At 31.0% G+C, this 21,877-nt stretch overlaps 1 protein-coding gene across 1 annotated transcript; it reads left to right on the top strand.

Annotated features, from left to right (window-relative positions):
- The first annotated feature begins 16,358 nt into the window (after positions 1 to 16,358).
- LOC125876662 (transcription factor MYB14-like) lies at positions 16,359 to 17,736 on the top strand. Its single transcript, XM_049557883.1, has 3 exons — positions 16,359 to 16,491; positions 16,649 to 16,778; positions 17,062 to 17,736. The coding sequence occupies exons 1-3, from the start codon at positions 16,359 to 16,361 to the stop codon at positions 17,534 to 17,536; spliced, it is 738 nt and encodes a 245-aa protein (XP_049413840.1). The 3' UTR covers positions 17,537 to 17,736.
- Positions 17,737 to 21,877: the final 4,141 nt, after the last annotated feature.

Here is a 21,877-nt window from a genome sequence, read left to right as displayed (position 1 = left end):
TGTTGTTTTAGCATTCCAACTCGCATACTCGTACATTCAATGTACAAATGCCAGTTGACATGCATCGTCTTATGATGCAGACACAGGTAACTAGGATCGACATTTTAGTGCACCGTTGATCCAGTGAGCAGTTCAGACTCAGTCGGTGAGCCTCCTTGCATTTCGGAGGACCAATTTTCATTGTTTTCTAGTTTAGTTCATTAAGATGTTGTGGGGTCTGTCCCAACATCTATCTCAGTTGTTTTAGAGGCTTTATAGACAGTAAGAAATTAGTCCTTAAGTCTTTTATTTCCTATTTTAATGATTGAGACTTAAGTTACCACTTTGGCCAGTGAAGGTTATTTTAATACATTTTAAGTATTTATTGAGCAGTTCAGTTTTCTTTTGAAAAAAAATTTCTTCATGAGTTAAGTATTCTGCTGAGTTAAGTAAGCCAGACCAAGGGTTCGCTTGGGAACGACGATGGTCTTTGAGTGCCAGCCATGTCCAGGGTGTAAGCTCGGGGTGTGACAAACTTGGTATCAAAGCATAGAGTTCAAGAGTCCTAGGGAGTCTATGAAGTTGTGTCTGTATAGTCCTGGTTATCGGTGTGATGCACGCCACATCTATAATTAAGAGGCTGCAATATTTAGGAACTATCTCACTTATTTCATACTCACTTCATGCTATAGAGTGTATCTCTATAAAAGTTTCTTTCTAACTTGTGCTTACGCGTAATCGATTTTTAGTTAGCATATGGTCGAGAGTGCCTTCATGAGGCGTTTCTTTCCTCGTGATCTAAGAGAAGCAAAAAGATGGTTGACGACATGAGGAGCAGGATGAGTTTATTCGTTGTTGGGTTGACTCGTCTGTCAAGTAAGGAAAGTAAGGCAGCCATGCTAATAGGTTACACGGGCATAGCAAGGCTGATGATTCATGTGCAACAAGTTGAGAAGGACCAGTTGAGGGATAGAGAAGAGTTTAAGAATAAGAGAGTTAAGACATTAGAAAATGAATTCGGGTAGTAAAAGAGTAATGCAAACCGGTCTTCTTTCCAACATAAGCAGAAATGACCTGCTTCATCATCTGCTAGTGCACCTACACCAANTAAGAGAGTTAAGACATCAGAAAATGAATTCGGGTAGTAAAAGAGTAATGCAAACCGGTCTTCTTTCCAACATAAGCAGAAATGACCTGCTTCATCATCTGCTAGTGCACCTACACCAAGGAACAAATGTGAGTACAATAGTCAGAATTCTAACTTCAGAGCTAGACCTGCGCATTTGCAAGGTAGTAAGGTACAAGGGGGTGGTACTAAGACTCATGCATGTGCTAAATGTGGTAGGAGACACTCGTGGATGTGTAGTGATGACTCCACTAGTTGCTTCAAGTGTGGCCAGAACGGTCATTTTTATGAGAGAGTGTCCTAAGAGCAAACATAGTAGTGGTAATAGGGGCAACAGAGCCCAGTCTTCTTCAGCTGCTCCACAAGATAGAGCTGCATTTAGATGAGCTACTTCAAGGGTAGGAGGATAATGAAATCGTCTTTATGTTATCATTAGTTGCCGAAAGCGAGAAGATTCACCAGATGTTGTCATTGGTAAGATCCAAGTCTTAAATTTTGATGTTTTTTCTGAGAAACTTCTTAAGCTTTCAATGTTTCTGCACCTGTTGGTGAGTCTATTCTAGCAAAGAGAGTCTATCATGATTATTCTGTTTCCGTCAATCACAAGAGTACCATGGATGATTTAGTTAAGTTAGACATCGTAAAGTTTGATGTCATTCTAGGTGTGGACTGACTTCATGCCTGTTATGCATCAATAGATTATATGACTCGACTAGTTAAGTTCCAGTTTCCACTGAACCAGATATAGAGTTCAAAAACAGTTCAACAGTGCCTAAGGGTCGTTTCATTTCGTACCTTAAGGTAAGAAAGTTGGTTTCTAAGGGGTGTGTCTATCACTTAGTCCGAGTTAATGACTCAAGTGTCGAGGTACCTCATATTCAGTCAGTTCCAGTAGTAAAAGAGTTTCCAGAAGTCTTTCCAGATGATCTTCTCGGAGTCCCTCCTGAGAGAGATATAGACTTCGGTATAGATCTTCTTCCAGATACTTGTCCGATATATATTCCGCCATGTAGAATGACAACAACAGAGTTGAAAGAGCAGTTATAAGATCTGTTAGATAAGGGCTTTATTCGACCAAGTGTCTCACCTTGGGGCGCTCCGGTCTTGTTTGTGAGAAAAAAAGATGATTCCCTTAGGATGTGTATAGATTACCGTCATTTGGACAAGGTTACTATCAAAAATAAGTATCATCTTTCAAGAATTGATGATATATTTTTATCAGCTTTAGAGTGCTTCTTGTTTTTCAAAAATTGACCTCAGATCTTGCTACCATCAGTTGAAATGGAATGTGATATTCCCATGACAGCATTCATGACCCGTTATGGTCATTATGAGTTTTTGGTCATGTTCTTTGGTTTGACTAATGCACCAACATCGTTTATGGATCTTATGAATATAGTCTTTAAACCTTATTTAGATATGTTTGTTATCGTCTTCATCGATGACATACTAATCTATTCAAGGAATGAAAAAGATCATGCTAGCAATCTCAGAATAGTTCTTCAAACTTTGAAAGATAAAAGTTATATGCTAAATTCTCTAAGTGTGAATTTTGTCTTGAGTCTGTGGCATTCTTAGGCCATATTGTGTCTGGAGAAGGGATTAAAGTTGATACTCAGAAAATTAAGGCAATGCAGAATTGTCCTAGACCCACCTCTCCCACTAATATTAGGAGTTTCTTGGGTTTGGCTGGCTATTATAGAAGGTTTTTAGAGGGTTTTGCATCCATTTCGTCTCCTTTGATGAAGTTGACTAAGAAAATAGTGGAATTTCAATGCTCTAAAGCTTGTGAGAAAAGCTTTCAGAAATTGAAGATAAGGTTGACTACTGCCCTAATTTTGACCTTACCGGAAGGTACTCAAGGTTTTGTGGTGTATTGTGATGCATCTAGAGTTGGTTTGGGTTGTGTTGTAATGCAAAATGGCAAAGTTATAGCTTATGCCTCAAGACAGTTGAAAGTTCATGAGAAGAACTACCCAACCCATGACTTAGAGTTGGCTGTTGTAGTATTCGCTTTGAAGATATGACGTCATTATTTGTATGGTGTTCATGTTGATATATTCACTGATCATAAGAGCCTTCAATATGTGTTTACCCAGAAAGAGCTTAATCTCGCACATATGAGGTGGTTAGAACTACTCAAAGATTATGACATGAGTATTTTTTACCACCCAGGTAAGACTAATGTGGTTGTTGATGCTTTAATCAGGTTATCTATGGGTAGTACCTCCCATGTTGATGAAGAAAAGAAAGAGTTAGCGAAAGATGTGCACAAACTTGCACGCCTGTGAGTCAAACTTATGGATTCCACAGAAGGAGGAATAATGGTGACGAATGGGGCTGAGTCATCATTAGTGTCAGAAGTAAAAGAAAAACAAGACCAAGATCCCATTTTGCTTGAGTTAAAGGCAAATGTTCAAAAGCAAAAAGTATTAGCTTTCGAACAAATGGGAGATAATGTATTGAGATATCAAGGTAGATTGTGTGTACCTATGGTGAATGGACTCCAAGAGAGGATCACGGAGAAAGCTCATAGCTCCAGATATTTCATTCATTCGGGTTCCACAAAGATGTATCGCGACTTGAGAGAAGTGTATTGGTGGAATAACATGCAAAAGGGCATTACAGAATTTGTTGTTAAGTGTCTAAATTGCCAGCAAGTGAAAGTTGAGCACCAAAGGCCCGGTGGTTTGGCGTAGAATATAGAACTTTTGGAATAGAAGTGGGAGATGATTAATATGAACTTTATCACAGGTTTTCCAAAGGTTTTGCAGACGACATGATTCCATTTGGGTGATGATCGACAAAATGACAAAATCAGCCCAGTTTCTGCCGGTAAAGACTACCCATTCAGCAGAAGATTATGCCAGGTTATATATTCAAGAAGTAGTAAGAATTCATGGAGTCCCAGTTTCTATTGTTTCAGATAGAGGTGCACAATTTACTGCACTGGAAATCTTTTCAGAAATGCTTGGGTTCAAAGGTGAACTTAAGTACTGTTTTTCATCCTCGGACTGATGGGCAAGCAGAGCGCACTATTCAGACATTAGAAGATTTGTTGAGGGCTTGTGTGATTGATTTCAAAGGGAATTGGGATGATCACATATCTCTCATTGAGTTTGCTTACAACAACAGTTATCACTCTAGCATCCAAATGGCTCCTTATGAAGCTCTTTATGAGAGAAGATGCATATCTCCTATTGGATGGTTTGAAGTTAGTGAAGTAGGGTTTATAGGACCAGATTTAGTTCACCAAGCTATTGAGAAGGTGAAAGGGATTCAAGAATGGTTGAAAACGGCATAGAGTCATCAAAGATCCTACACTGATGATAGGAGAAGGGGGTTAGAGTTCGAAGTAGATGATTGGGTATATTTGAAAGTTTCACCCATGAAGGGTGTTATGAGGTTTGGTAAGAAAGGGAAGCTTAGTCCCCGGTATATTGGACCTTATCGAATATCCAAGAGAATTGGCAATGTAGCTTATAAGTTGGAGTTACCACAAGAGTTAGCCGCGGTTCATCTGGTGTTTCACATTTCTATGTTGAAGAAATGCATGGGCGATCCTTCATTGATCATACCTACTGAAAATATTGGGATCAATGATAGCTTATCTTATGGGGAGATTCTTGTTCAGATTCTAGATCGTCAAGTTCACAAGTTGAGAAAAAAAGAGGTAGCATCAGCCAAAGTCCTTTGGAGGAACCAATTTGTTGAGGGATCTACTTGGGAAGCTGAGGAGGATATGAAGAAGAGATATCTCAGACCAATGTACTAATTTTCTCCTTAGTACTATCTAAATTATGAGTAAGCATGTTATTTGTTGCATTTGCTTGTTGGGTGTTTGAACTTGATGTCACTACCCTTAGCTTAGTAAGAGTAAATCTCATTTGAGGACGAATGTTCCCAAGGGGGAGATATTGTAACATGTCGCAACTAAAAAAGAACTAGAAAGAAGTTTAAAAATCTGGAAATAGTTATTTTTGAAAAGTATAAGGAAATCTGGGAAATTGTAAGTAAGTTAAAGTTGAGTTTTTGGTCAACTTCAGACGGCCATAACTCCTAGCTCATGATGATTTAGGTGTACTTCCAAATATGGTTGGAAAACCCTTGGAATGATCTTTCCAACGCCGATAAGTTTGTGCGATTCCGAGTTCATATGAGCAAGTTATGCTATTTGAAAGTTGGGCTGTTGGATTAAGGAAATGTCCAATCTAGAAATTTAAGGGGTATTTTAGTCTTTTCACTGCCCTATTATTTTAATCTGATTTTAGGAGTCTAATATGGGTCAATTCATAACTTAATCAGTTTTAGAATTTGGGATTTCACGCTAGGGCTAAGGACAAAAGAGAAGAGAAAAGAAGAAGTAGAAAAGGGCAAATTCATCAAGATCGATTAAGAAAGTTAGTGTTTCGCCAAGGATTTACTTCTATCAGCTATGTGTGGCTCTCATAACGTTGAGATTGTTCTCTCACGTGCCAAGCATATTAATTTCAATTTGGATTCGACCTAAATGAGTTTGAGTGTTGATGATCTTGATATCTATTTTGAGTTCATATATTGTTCTTGAATTTGACTGAGTTGGGAAGTTTTGAATTCGTTACGTCGCATCTTAGAGTCGTTTCGAGTTATGTTTTTAGGTACATTTGTTGGGTATCTGTATCTAAAAGTAATTTGAGATAAAGAATCGAATTTAGGCGAAATGATGTTAGAAATCGAAGAAGAAAATTCGTCGGACGATATTTGATGTTAGTGGCGCGTCGCTCCCCCACTCCCCAGTTTTGAAAATTTCTGCTTCGCATCGCGGAGCTGTCACAGAGTCTTCTGCCTTAAAAGGCGTTCTCGAAACCAAAATTTAATTATGCCTCCACAACGCGGACCCACCTTCGTATTTTGATTTTCGGTCTTTTTCTCATGTTTAGGTATCTAAAATCATTTCCTAAACAATATGAGATCTTTCCAATCACAAATCAAAATCCTTGAATCCATAATTCAATTCAAGTATTAGTTAAGAGTCAAGTCAAGAGCAGTTAAGGTCAAAGTCAAGAGTCAGGTTAAGATAAGTTCTTAAAGTTTTCAAAAGTCTTTCACAAATATTTTAACTTTGTTTTAAGACTTAAGTTTTGAGTTCAGTAAATATGTAAAGTTGAAGATCTTCTCTTCAAAGGAGTATATGGGGACTATGTATTTCCAAAGAGATTTAAAAATGTTTTCACATTTTAATAAGAATGGAAACTGAGATTTCCAAAGGGCCTTAGGGCTAGTTTTTAGAAATGAGTAATAACTTTCTAAATGAGGCAAGAAGGGAAACTGAGATTTCCAAGTTAGCATTTGAGCTAAGTTTTTGAGCACTAATCTCAAATCACAGAAAAAGTATGTTTTTAAAACATAAGAGCCAGTATATTTTGGGAGTAGTATTAAGCACTGAATTGGGGACGAGCATGAGTTCAGATAACTCAGGTCACCATAAAACCATGTAGCCACCATGGGTAGAAAAGGGTCATACTTTTTAGATGAATCCTTTTCACAATAGACTAGTGGATCCATTAGGCATTTCAAGTCCTATACCTTTGGCCGGGTATATGATGCGCTGGCAGCGTGAGGTAGATCGCTGTATCATCACAATAGCTCTTATGTGATGGTTGTCGGTTAGAGAAACTCCCACAGAAGTATTGTATTTTTATATACATTAGTTTATTTGTATTTTTACATACATCTCAGAGTTATTTGTATCTTTGCATACACACAAAGTTGATATCATGTTTTTAAACAACTCTTCTTTATATTGCACTTTCTTTTAAACTGTTTTATATTATATGAGTTCAGTCATGTTGAGTTGAGTTGATCCAGGTAAATTCTTCAATTTCACTCAGATTCTTTCTAGCCTATGTTGTTTTAGCATTCCAACTCGCATACTCGTACATTCAATGTACTGATGTCAGTTGGCCTGCATCGTCTTATGATGCAGACATATGTAATTAGGATCGACATTTCAGCGCACCGTTAATCCAGTGAGCAGTTCAGAGTCAGTCGGTGAGCCTCCTTGCATTCCGAAGGATTTATTTTCATAGATAAGGCATGATAGAAACTTTACCAAATCACAAATTATACAGGACGACTACCTAGCATTTTTCAATAAACAAATTAAAATAACGAAAATATCTTATATTAAATCTTAACAACAATCGGCTTGTTGCGGTGGGGAAGCCGTGCTCACTTCTTTGCAAAAAAAAAAAGAAAAAGAAGTTTAAATGTATAACGTTAAGAATTGTATCAAGCCACAAAAATTTTACCTTTTTAATCTTAAATTAAAATCCGACAAACAAATTAAAATATAATGAGTATTCACAAAACTTGTGAAACGTGTACTATATATGTTCAATAAAATAAATAAAAAGTGAGTGAGGAAAAGACTTTGGAAAGGTAGCAAACGAAATGTTGACTTGCTTTATATGGATGATATTGTTCCCTACGTCAAGTCTTCCCAATAGACTTTGAAAACTTTTTAACAATATTATTAAATGGGCTTAAAAGTGATTTGGAAAATTAGAACTTAACGGTAAGGATAAAATATTAAAAAATTATTTTTAATATATTATTTTTATTTTAATTTATTTGTTTGGTTTTAATTTGATACAGAGTTTAGGAAAGTAATTTTTTCTCAATTTTTTAGAATGTACTAAAATATTTTTTAATTTAGTGATCTTAAATATGTCACGTAAAAAAATAAAATTAAAAAGATCATTTGTATAAAAAAAAAACTAGAAAAATAGTAAGACGAATAAATTAAAATAAAAAAAATAATAAAAGTAAACGGAGTACCTCCTTTAATATTCCATTATTATTCACTCTTTTTCCCAAAAAGAGAGGTATAAAATAATTTTATTTTGGGGTCCAAGTAAAATCCTGTCTGGTGGAAAAAAAAAACCAGTGTAAAATTATTAAAGAACACGTAGTAGAATCCACACCTGATCTACAAACTTTCCCTAACAGGATAATATATTTCAATACAAATAATATTTTTTTAAAAATCAAGCATATTGACTAATTATCGATCAAATCAAAATTGAGTATATCATGAATCAGAGATGGGGATCTATTATCCACTTCATAGCATCATTCATAAAATTCGAAGCCCCAGCTAACTGGTGGACACACTGATTCGCTGATCTGTTAACGAAAGACAAAGAAATAGAAGTAAAGCCACACATGAGTGCTTTACAATCATGAATAATAACATCAAAGTAAGAATAGTTTTCGTAGGCCTTTTCTAGCGCTTGTTTAACCAAAAGAATGTCCATCTCTACAATTATCGAGGCTGCTGCAAAGTGTTCCTTTAGCTAGCTTAGTGCTTCTCGAACACCCAAAGCCTCGCCATAAGTGGATCATGTTGTCTTCCTAACCGACTAGAGCGGCCTCTGATGAAGCTTTCATGAGAATCCCGAACTAGCATGCCGATTTCAGCTATTCCGGAAGCAAGATCTCAGGAAGCATCAATGTTGCATTCAAAGATGTTCTTACCAGGAGGAAACCATTTTGTTACGGAATCAGTATAAAATAAATAGTATTTCACAAAATCAAGAAAGCCTTAATGACATTCTTTTATTTATAAATAAAGAAAGTTTTACCTGATAAAAAACGATTAAAAATATATATATTTTTGAAGAAACTATCAATATCACTATTTATTTTGAAATAAAGGGAGTATTACTTCGTCCATTCAATTTATATGATGAATTTTTTTTAGTAAATAAAAAAATAAAAAATTTAATTGTGTAGCCTTTCAAATTTATTTTATACATAAGAGAGATTTCAAAAGATTATTTTCTTCAAGTTAACTTGTAGGTATTCATACGAGATCATTTCCACTAAAATAGAAGGAATATCATATTGTATATAAATGAATAAATTTGATAGAAATTTACTAGCCAAAAAGTGAGATATGAACAAAAAAAAAGACAAAATTCTACTATATTATAAAATGGAGTTTAGGCCCATATATATATGTGTCACAAATGGAAAAGTCCCAATCAAGGAAATGGAAAAGTCCCAATATATCATTTACAAATAACTTAAAAAGCATTAAAAATTACAATAATTACCAATTTAAAATATTTAAAAGCTATATAATAAAATAGGTTGACTCTCAGAATTCTATCAGGCTCACATATATTGGGACAGAAAAAATAACACATATCATTTTAAAATTACCAAAAAAGTATTATAAATAATAATAATTAACAACTTAAAATATCTGAAAAACATTTTAAAAGGGTTAATTTTGTAATTTTATCCATATCACATAAATTAGGACAAAGTGACCAGTAATGTACGTTATTTCAAAGTTACATAAAAATATTATAAATCACAATAATTAATAACTTAAAATATTTTTTATAAGAATATGAAAATTTGGATGACTCTCCAAATTTCATTTGTGTCACATAAATTGAGACAACAAAAATAACATATATTGGGTCCATTTTAATTTATTTGTCTTATTTTTTTATTATATTTAAAAATTGCGTAAAAATACTATAAATCATGATAATTGACAACATAAAATATGTTTTGAAAATAATACAAAAAATTCCACNGTCTTATTTTATTATTATATTTAAAAATTGCGTAAAAATACTATAAATCATGATAATTGACAACATAAAATATGTTTTGAAAATAATACAAAAAATTCCACTGATTCTTGAAGTGAATCTATCGTAAAAATACTATAAATCATGATAATTGACAACATAAAATATTTACAAAATGTTGTATGCTGATAGCCTTATTATGCCTTAAATAGCGTCAAAGAAAATACATGTTTGTGATAAAAAAAACTTATTTCTTTATCCACACAAACAATCGCTTCAAAAACTCGGTTATTAGCCCCAAAACCCATTTATATTATTGGGCCCGTGCATAGCACGGGCAACATTATCTAGTACTAATAAAAAAGAGAGAGTAGAAGGCCAAAGAAATTGAAAAAAATACATAGTTCTTTTAATCATTTAATTAGAAAATAAGAGAATAATAGAAAAAAGATTTAAAAAAATAAAAAAGTATAATTGATAATTTGAAGAGAGATATAAGAAAATAAAATAAATGATAATAATGAATTTCGAAGTAATAAAATATTGTAATTGACAAATTTATTACATTAGATTTATTTAAAAAATTAAATAAAATTTGACGAATGATTTCCTCTTAACATTTGAAGACCATCTTTTGTTGCTTCTGATAAGCAAAGGGTAAGATTTTGTAATAGCATCTTCTCTTTTGAAGGATACACATATTGTATTTGGAGAAATAACTATTTAAACTTCTACTTTATTAAATTAATTTAACTATCTCTGTTGATGATCTTCGCCAACGTCATTAAACTTCATTCTTCATATCTTGATGAATTTGAATTAAGTTAATCTGACCTCTGTTTGATAAATTTTACACTGCTATCAAATATTTTTTTGAGCTATTATAACATAAGAAATTTTTTTAAAAGAATATATCTATGATCTTTATCAATGATCATGAATTGTCAGATCATTTTTTATATGTCATTTCCTTTGATGAATCAAATGAAGGGAAAAAATTAAAAAAGAGGAGATATATTGATTCAGCCACTAATATTTTGTACTAGTAGACAGAGAAATCTTGCAGATTATGATGCCATGTGTTGGCTTTTAAGTATTTTCCAACAAAAGAAGGAAGAAAGTCATAGTTAGCGGCTTCAATGGTCTATATAACGGTCCACTCTTTGATTTTTGTTGTACAATGCTTTTAAATTTCAAACTCTCCGCAGACACTAACTTCTAAACGAAAATTTTTATTATAGGACACACGTGAATTAATTGGTGATTTCTCCATAAATTGATATAATCTTATTTATTGACATTTATATTATAAAAAAAAAGGCTAAATTCGTTTAATATATATATATTGTTGAAAACTATATGCACAGTAGAAGCATATCAAAATCTTACTGCTTATATGAATAATAGATAACTAAATTGTTTATTCTAAAACACATAAACTTACTGAAATTTTATCTCTTGAAGCGTGAGCAGATGCCTTCAAGCGAATCCACAAGTTAGACAGACCTTCAAGCGATTCCACAAGATAGACAACAACTACGGTCTTCTACAATGATCCCAAGTTCACATCCGAACTCTCTCAATACTTGGGTGGGCAAGTATCGAATAGAAAACTGAATCTCTTTCTAGGTTAGAAGACTCCCTACTTATAGAGATTTCTTTTCAGTCCAAAAAGGAGAAGAAAATCCAGTTTTCTTGAAAAAAAAAAACAAGAAACTAACGTTAGTCTTCCTTTTCCCCCTAGAAAATAAGATTCTGAGTTCTAGTTAAATATGAGCACGGTAGGGACCACATAATTAATTATTGAGGCTTCCTATTATGGAAATAATTCCAAATTATTAATTTGAATTATTCTTACCATAATAAATTACAAATCATTTCACTAGAAATTTGTAATTGCACTCCTCTATTTATATTTCGAAATTTCCCATTAAACACTTGTGTAATTCCTCATGTTAAGATTATAGATATTAATCTATAAATTATATTACTGACGAATAGAGCACTACTTAGCGTATTTCATGTGTTGGATTCATAAATCCACTTGCAAGGTTTGACACGATAAAACTTATAAGTTTCTCAAAAAGGCATATATCGATCAATCTCTATAACGAGACATGAATTCCATCAACTAACTTATAATTTCACAAATATATATTATTATCATCCAAAGCATATTAACCCATCTAAGAATCTAACATTTTAATAAATCAAAACGATAATTAATAGATATACAAATCATAATAGTTATATCAAGATTGAGAATATAAGTACATTTAATTGTTTAGAGATTATGTTTTTGTCAGTCAGTCTAAAACAACTATCTCTACTCGGTCTCATTCAATATATACAAAATGCATTAGCACAAGAAGTTGAAACTATACCATTCCTATAATCAATATAAATTATATAGGGAAAAAGGACAAATATACCCCGAACTATCGTAAATGGTATGCAGATACCCTCCGTCATACTTTTGGGACATTGGTGCCCCTTCTGTCCAAAAAGTAGAGCATATATGCTCTCTACTCTAACGGAAGACTAAATAGGGACACGTGGCGCAATCTTATTTGTCGATAAATATCGAATCGGTGGATAAAATTATGACACGTGTATGTCCGTTAGTATAAAGTGTATATATGCTTTAGTTTTTGGACGGCAGGGACACCAATGTCCCAAAAGTATGACAGAGGATATTTGCATACCATTTACGATAGTTCAGGGGTATATTTATCCTTTTTCCCAATTATATATAATCTTGTGCTACAATCGTACCGATGACATGTCCAATTTCCATCCTAGATTGTGAACAAAAATTTTTATACTTATAAGAACCGATGATTTAATTCTCTGTGTATAAGCTAAAACTCTATACACTAAATCATCTACTATATAAGTAAACAGACACCATAAACAAATATATGATATATTAAAACTAATAAATATTATATCTAAATACATGCTCAATAGTATATATCCCAATATATATATATATTATATAATATATATAGGTCTACAAATTTTGAGTTCATTTGCTTGTGAGACTAAAAAGTAAATGCTAACTTCTTTTTATTTTTATTAGAGAATCATATTTAGTAAAAAGTCTTTTTTTTTTTTTTGGAATTTTAGAGAAAATATTTTTCATTATTCATAACATATATGTAAGGGGTCGTTCGGTGTGAGAGATATAAATAAAAGTGATGGGATAAGAAAATAGTGATGAGATAAAAATTTTGTATCTTGTTTGGTTGCCATGTTTGGGATAACTTATCCCACTATTTATATCATAGTGATGGAATAAGTTATCCCATACACATGGTGGAATAAATTATCTCAAAATAGCCAACCCTAGGATAACTAATCCTGTGATAACTTGTTCCCAATCAAACGATCCCTAAGTCTAGATTTCAGACTTGATAGACTTTTAGCAATTGTCTCTATGATTTCACTACATGAATGGTCCAACTACAGTAATATCCTTTTTGTTGTCCCTGTTGGAGACACATTTAGGAAGAATTAGAAAAAAAGGTTTTATATTAAATTTAAATATTAAGAAATTAGATGAAAAATATTATAATTTATATATTAATTTGATGAACAAAATATTTTAAAATATTAGTTAAATCTATGTAATTTGACTCTAAAAAAGGGAAACATGACAAGTAAAAATGAACAGAAAATATATTTAACATCAGAAATATAGGAAAGACCATAACCATATAATTACAACAACAACAACATACCGTATAAAAATCACAAGTGAGGTCTGCGGAAGATAGAATGTATGTAAATCTTTCTACCACCCTGTGAAGGTAAAAAGACTGTTTTCAAAAGACAATCGGCTCAAGTACAATCAATCTAGATAAAAAAAAAAGGAGATGATGAAGGAAATATAAAATACTCCCTTCGTCCCATTTTATATGAGGTAGTTTGACTCGGTACGGAGTTTAAGAAAGAAAGGAAGACTTTTAAAACTTGTGGTACAAAATGAATGATAGAAATTTGTGTGGCTGTAAATCATTTCATTAAGGGTAAATAGATATTTTATAGTTAAATTGTTACTTAATACAAAAATGTATCATTCTTTTTGGAACTGACTAAAAAGAAAAGTAAGTTACATAAATTGGGACAGAAGAAATAGCAAGTAACAAGGCACATCCAATCAGAAAGGATATCCAAAAAAATAATAACAAGATAATGTGATGATCAAAGCACAAGAGACAACACACTAGGATAGATTGATGAAAATAATAACAAAGAATGTTAAGAATAAAAAACAAGAACTACAATAATCCAACTAATACCATGGCAAATAATAGGCAACCTAATCAAGACAACACTACACTACCTATTAATCTTCTACTGGCCCTAATATGTGTCCTCCACATCCTTTAATGTCCACGGTAACCTAAAGCCGCACCATATCCTGTCTTATCACATGTCCCCAATACTTCTTCCGTCTACCTCTGCCTCTCCTCGTACCCTGTATAACCAACCCCTTGCGCCTCTGCGCGGGTGAGTCTACACATCTCCTCGTCACATGTTCAAATCATCTTAGTGCCACTTTCCTCATATTGTACACCACATAGGTCACTCTGACCTAATATTCTAGATATCCTCATTTATAATCTTATCAATCCTAGTATGACCATACATCCATGTGAACATTTCATCTCCACAACATGCATCTTTTGGACATGAAAACTTTTAGTTATTTAAATTAGGGAAAAAAGATAAATATATCCCTAAATTATCGTAAATGGTATGCAAATACCCTTCGTCATACTTTTGAGATATTGATACCCCTGTCATCTAAAAACTAGAGCATATATATATACCCTTTAGTAAAAATAATTTTTTACTCGTGATTTACATAGAAAATGTACGTTTGGCGTGTTGTAGTGACAGTACAATTGTATAATTGATTCTTTTTTGTCATTTTCCCTTGTTTTTTCGTTGCTTTGGTTTGGTATTAGCATTCCGTGTAATTTCAGTTGCACCACAAGTTTTTATGATTCGTCCATTTGATACGAAATTATCAGGTACGTAGAAAGGTGCTGCTCATTCTAGCCAAAGAAAACGAAAGAAATAATAATTACTTACTCGATTCATTTTTATTTGTCACCTTTAGGACATTAAAAAAATATTAGCGATATTTTTATTTAATATTAATTATTTATTCATCAAATTACTTGTTAAAATTTAAAATTATATATTAATTAATATAAATATTATAATAAAATATTTTTATCAACAATTATTTTTTAACAAACGTACCAAAATTTTAATTAAAGAAGTAAAAATAAAAGGGAGAGTATTTATTTATAGGAAAAATTACATAAGTGAAGGTCTTTTATTTAATAATTATCACTTTTAAGTGTACTTTTAATTTATTACCATTTTTGTCAACTTTTAGCAATACTTACTTAAAACAATTTTTCCTTTAAACTTAGCAAAAAGTGCTGTCATTCGCAACTTTTAACAATATTGTCATTCAGCCAAATTGTTATATATGGTTAAAAGAATAATGTTGACAAATGACGTAAATATTTTTAAAAAGGGTAGATGTAAGTGATTTTCCCCTATTTATAAATATCTCGGATAATGTCCACACTAATTCTTTTGTGTTTTTTTCCGTGTAATTTCACTTGCACCACAAGTTTTATATGATTGGTCCCATACTCCTATTTGGTAAGAAATGTTACTCTCTTTTCGTCGTAAAATAGTTTACATTTTATTTTAAAAAATACATGATGTTTTAGAATTTCAAAAGGAAATTGATTTTACTCATTTAAAATAATCCTTCTTTACGTATTTAAAAATCATTAATTAGTTTTTCTTCGATTAGGAGTGGTCGGAAAAAAAACATTTTCGTAAGTTTCATGTGCCGTTTGACCATAAATATTCTCAAATATATTTGAGAAATTTTTTAGAAAATAGTATTTGATCATATAACTCAAGTTCTCAAATACTAGAAAAAATAGTTTTTAAAAATATAAAAATTACCCTAAAATTTTATTTTTTTACAAAAGCACCCATCATTTATAGTTTTGGACTAAATTTTGGTCCTAATTTGTTTGTATAAAATTAGTGCAATTATATGTATATTTATACAATTTGTATTCGAGTGTATTCTCTAAAGCCACTTTCAGTTACAAGTAGTAATAATAGTTTTTCGTATATACAAATCAATGGCATTTTTCTTTTGTTTTCTTCTCCTTTTTTCAGATTCATATTAATTGTGTTCGTTGTCATATCTTTTTATGAAACATATTTATTATAAAAAGGCGAAATCTATGACCAAACGTGTTATAAAACTTCATCCAAATATAATTTGACAAAAATATTTGAAAATTTATAATCAAACACTGGCTAAAAAGAACACTAAATTTGGAATAGAGAGACGTAAAAAAGATGATGTGCATCGAAGGTAGCATTAAAAAAATGAAAAGAAATGTTGGACGAAGGATAATGGAATTTTCTTTAAGAAAAAAATAAACGCCTTTTTTAAGAAGGCCCCATTTTTCAACGTGTTTCGTGTTCTTCTCCCTTTCTATAAATAGGACTCAATCATAAAATTGAAGAACTTAGCTATAGTTTCTTCACTTAGTAAATTGAAAAAAAAAAAAAAACTCTTTTTTTTGGAGTGAATTAATTTAGAGATGGTGAGAACACCTTGCCGCGACGAAAATGGTCGTAAAAAGGGTACTTGGACACCTGAAGAAGACAGAAAATTAGCTGATTATATTACTAAATATGGTTCATGGAACTGGCGACAACTTCCCAAGTATGCCGGTAAGAATTTAGTAATGTTTTCGTACGAAAAATATTAGGAAATAATCGACTGAGTTGGTTTGGTTTGGTGGAAAATTATGTTGTATATCATAAATGAAAACTTTTATTTCAGGTAGTATATTAACAACTAATAAATTTATTGTTATTTGTGATGAAGGTCTAGAAAGGTGTGGAAAGAGTTGTAGACTTCGATGGTTGAATTACTTAAAACCAAATGTTAAAAGAGGAAATTATACCAAAGAAGAAGATGAAATCATATTGAATCTCCATGCTCAACTTGGAAATAAGTACGTTTTCTTCTTCCACATCTCCAATTGTACGAGTCAATGCTAGTAGAATTGAGGCGAATTCAGGATTTAAATTTAATGAGTTTAGCTTTTAAAAATTTCAACATTGAATTCATTGTGTTAGATCTAATAATTGTAAAGGCCTCCTCCTCATTAATTTTTTAGAAAAACACATTAACAGAAATTCAGTTACTTTAATATGATAAAAAGAAATTTTAATTGTCATTTTACCAAATATATATAGTTTCATTACTAATTCTGTGAAACTGTAATATGGTTATAGGTGGTCGGCGATTTCTGTTCACTTGCCAGGAAGATCAGACAATGAGATAAAGAATCATTGGCACACGGCATTGAAGAAGCGTGCTAATTATGCTACAAACTCAAGTAACGACGTCTCAAGCAACAATATTAATAGAAGAAAGAGTAATATGGAAAATCAAAATGCAAGTGCTAATAATAATAATAGTATGCATGAAAATATAGTATTGGAAAGTTCAGAAGGGTCACCAAAGGAGTCATCAAGTGAAGAATTATCCTCTATTGATTATCAACAAGACATTTTTCATGAAGAATTAGCTAATTTGGAGGAAATTACAAGTGGAAGTTTTTGGACAGAACCATTTGAAATGGATAGTAAAAATGATTTTGTAGCTCCTTCAATTGATTATTATGGACTTGTCTGTCCACCTTCTCCTTTTATACCTCATGAATATCTTTCCTCCTTTGATCTAGATCATTATGATTATAATTGGTAAACAAAAAATAGAAGGGAAAAAAACTCCCAATGAAGTTGATTTATCTCATATCATCATCACTCTCTTACTTGGAGATGATGGATGAAATAGAATGTAATGTGATTTAATATGTTTAATATATTACATTCTGGTAAATTATTCAATTGTATTTCTCGTACACTACATCAAAAATAATCTTTAACGACAATAGTTTAATTATTTCATGAGGTTCTCATTTCCCAATGAGAACAGAAGTACTTTCTTGTTTGGCTGTCTATTTGTCTTACAGCATGTTTCACCAAAATTTTGACAAGTAGCAAAAAAACAAAAAAAGACAAAAAAAGGAAAGTTTTTTTTTTCTTTTTCAAAAAAAGAAAGTAATCTTGAATAGTAACACAATATTTTTTTCGTAAACTTAAAAAAATAGTTTTTCTATGTAAGTATTTAATTTATGAAATCTTGACGAAACACAAATTACCTCTAATATTAACACGGATTCCGATTTCTATAATCGAATTATATATAAACATAATTTTAACTTTTATTTTGTGCCAATTCTTTCATTATTTGTGTTAGATAAAGCCATTACTTAACAGCCTTCAATCATTAATTTGTCTAAATAACAATAAATCTAACAAATTTATTTACATTGATTTAATTTTTCAAGTATATATATCTATGCTCAATTATAAATGATTGAAACGCATATTAAAAAGTCATTTAACTTATAGATAGGTGTCTCTCACTTGTTATTTAAGGAAGAAGTTACAAGACAAGTAGTTAATAGAATTACTTGTAAGGACACACATAAAATTTATAAACAAAATACTCTCAATGTCCCTAATTACTTGTTTAATTTTGAATTGACACACTTATTAAGAAAATAATGATTGGCATAGTGAGTTTACAATTTTACCCATATTAATTATGAAGTTGATGAATTAAAAACTTAAGATTTTCAAGAAGTTCTACGTATTTCAACGTAATTAATTGGGGGTATAATAGGTAAAAAAACTGTCCTTTCTTGATTTGTCAAAATGGACAAGTAATTAAGGACAACTAAAAAAGAAAAAAATGAACAAGTAATTAAGGACAACTAAAAAAAAAAGAGCAAGTAATTAGGGACAGATGGAGTATAAATATACTGATACAAAGAAATGTTACGTGAATTCTTAAAGAATCTACTACAACCTGATTTTGCATAAAATTTAGTACAGTATATGTATACGAATAATCAATAAGTCAAGTTGAGATTAATTATTTTATTAACGGTTTGAATTATTATATTAAAAATAATATGCATTATATAATTTATTAGAAAAGTTGTTTGTTTACAAAAATAACTTGTATCTTATTTATTAGAAAAAAGAGCTTGATAAACATCATATGTATTTATGTCATTTTTATTATATTATTTTAAAATAACTATTCATGGTACTATTAATTTTAATTCTCATATAACTTTTCTCGAAATTAGTAACCAAACAGAAAAAAGGACAATATTAAGTGTTCATCTCAAAATTGTCTATACTTATCTAGATACCAAATAACCTGTTAATACAATTTACTAACTAACAACAATGTAGGGACAAGGGCGAAGTCAACATTCGAGTTTTTTTGGCAGAATTTATTCATTTTTGCTCATACTTTATATTTGTATGTAAAAAATAGTATAAAATGTACATATAAATAGGTAACTTTTTTTTGTTTTGGTTTTCCACTTAGTGTCTATAGTTCACATTGTAGTCCTGACTAATTTTAGATTATGTAAAGCAGGACCTATTCGAGAGTCACGCTTTCAGTAAAAAAAAAAAATTCATACTCAAAATTTAAATTCGAAATCTCTGATCAAAGGTGAAGCAGTGACACCACTACTCCAACCGTCAAACGTTGTAAGCATATACAGAGTGTCAAACGTCACACTTGTGTGACATATGCAGATTTTCATTTATGATAGCACCGGCCATTGAAGCTTCCTTCTATGAAGACAAAATGTGAACATTAAAATTGGTATTCTCATATTAAACATTGAACAGTGAAAAAACATTTTCTATTATATTGTTTTGTTTGTGCCATTGACTTAAATCACCCCCACACAAGTTGGCTGTTACCTAATACCTAGTAGTATCTTCCTAGTCCAATAAGTCTTTGTGGATATTGGTGCCTTGGCGGAAATATACATTTTACAAATTAAATTAAAAATAATAATTTAATATTATTTCGTTGTTTCAATTTGTGTTTTTTTTTTTTTTGACATGGTACAATTTATTTTTTTTAAAAAAACTTTTAAATTTTATAGTCTTAAATTAAAGATACGTATAATGTACCAAAGTGTCTTTTAATCTTATGTTCATTAACATATGATAGGAAAAAGTTAGAATTAAAGAATTTTAAAAGTGAAAAAGTTAAAAAGTTAAAAGACGTTTTTCTTGAACCAGACTAGAAAGGAATGCAAAACAGATAAATTGAAATTAATGGAGTAATTTATTGTTTTTTTTTTAATTTCGTACGTAGAAAATTAAAATTTAGTAGCAATTTGATTTTTAAAAAATGTATAAGGAGCCATAAAACCAGTGGACATTTTCCTTCCAACAAATGATACAAATTTGAAGTCATTTGCCGGAGAGATCGGATTTTAAAAATAAATACTTAATTACTATTTTCAATGATAAGCGGTGTTAGAAAAATGGAAAACTTACATAAATCCCACTAGTTTAGAAGTTGATTACTTAGATATACTTTAGTTTACAGTGTTATGAATTTTCACCTCATTTTGGTGCTTCCAGATACATGTATCTCGAAATACATGAGGTCAAAATTATGTGTAATTTGTTATAGATACACTATATTCAAGTAATTTGCATATATTTGGTATACATAATAAATCTCGCTCGCTCATCACTCTGCTATGTATCTAGTAACACATATACATGTGAATCACACTAGATACATACAAATTCATATATCTATAGTGTATCTAGTGAGATTCACATGTATATGAAATACATGACTATCTTGCTCGCCTCTCTCCCCATCTCGCTCACCTCTCTCCCTATTTTAGTGTATCTAATAGCAAAAATACATATATCTAGGTGTATCTTTTTCTATATGGTAGAAATAAATCAATTTTGATTGTGTAATTATTGTCTTAAACGGAAGATATAGAAAATCATGAAAATTAAAACTTGAGGCGTATCTATAACACTTACTTAAGAATATTTCATCCTCTATAAATAATTTTTCTTCAGGATTCAGTAAACACTTAGGGGTCGTTTGGTAGAAAAATAAATAACGCAGGGATTAGTAACACAGAGATTAGTAATGCAGGGATTAAATAGTGTTGGGTTTAGTAATGCAGGGTATATTTTATATCAAGTATTTGGTTCATTGTTTCCCAACTTATCTTGTGTTTGGATTAAACTCTACAAAAAGCTTTTTTTCAATTATACCCTTGAATTATTATGAGATTTTCTATTTTATGTAATCAGGACAAGGTAGATAATTGTCGGACAATATTATTTTTATATGGCTTTCTAACTAGCTAGGAGAAGAACAATTTTCTTGTCATGTTTGCTATTTTCTCACTTGAACTATTTGAGGGTAAATAATTGTCCTCTTAATAAATTAATCACTTAAAAACGTTCATATTCAATTTAGAATAGACAGACCATCCACTTTAAAACCGAAAAGCCGGTAAACAATAGTAAAATCAAATAAATCATCAACATTTATACATAAAAAATGCATGTTGTAGTTTTAATATATATGTAATTTATAAATTGTTCAAAATACAAATAATTAGAAACCACATATAAATCAACAAATAATATATTCAATTAAGATCACAAACGTCATGTGATGATATATTCACCTTTTCAATTAGTAAATGTTAAACTACTCACATTTTAAATATTATATTGATATGTATTGCATTTATTTATCAACAAACAACTCTCTCTAAATAATAAAATTTGTAAGCTAATTTATTTAAATAAGTTTACTAGTACAAATATAAAATATAAAATCAAGAAAATAAATAAAATGATTTTAGGGATATTATTGTCTTTACATAGATAATCTCATGGTATTAAATCCAATGTATTACTAATACCACCAAATGGAGGTATTAGTAATACATCCTATTACTACCATGAATTAGTTATACTTAGGCCCAAAAATTCTACCAAACTTAGTACTTATTAATACCATACATAATACATGGACTATTTCTCCTAATTCTTCCTACCAAACGACCTCTTATAGTAAAGAACTAAAACACAAAAATTAACATTTTTTTTAATTAATTGAATACTAGCTAGCAAAATAAAATGAAGAAGAGGAGGATATTTGTTCTCTAGTATT

The sequence above is a fragment of the Solanum stenotomum genome, chromosome 9 (assembly GCF_019186545.1).
Source record: "Solanum stenotomum isolate F172 chromosome 9, ASM1918654v1, whole genome shotgun sequence".
Taxonomy (NCBI): Eukaryota; Viridiplantae; Streptophyta; class Magnoliopsida; order Solanales; family Solanaceae; genus Solanum; species Solanum stenotomum.
Note: the sequence above shows the minus strand (reverse complement) of the source record. Positions and strands in the feature narration are given on the sequence as shown.

Bases quoted from the DNA above. Each gene is read 5' to 3' on its own strand.
- LOC125876662 (XM_049557883.1), top strand. From the start codon at position 16,359: ATGGTGAGAACACCTTGCCGCGACGAAAATGGTCGTAAAAAGGGTACT. The intron at 16,492-16,648 runs GTAAGAATTTAG...TTTGTGATGAAG, and splicing joins ACAACTTCCCAAGTATGCCG to GTCTAGAAAGGTGTGGAAAG. The intron at 16,779-17,061 runs GTACGTTTTCTT...ATATGGTTATAG, and splicing joins CATGCTCAACTTGGAAATAA to GTGGTCGGCGATTTCTGTTC.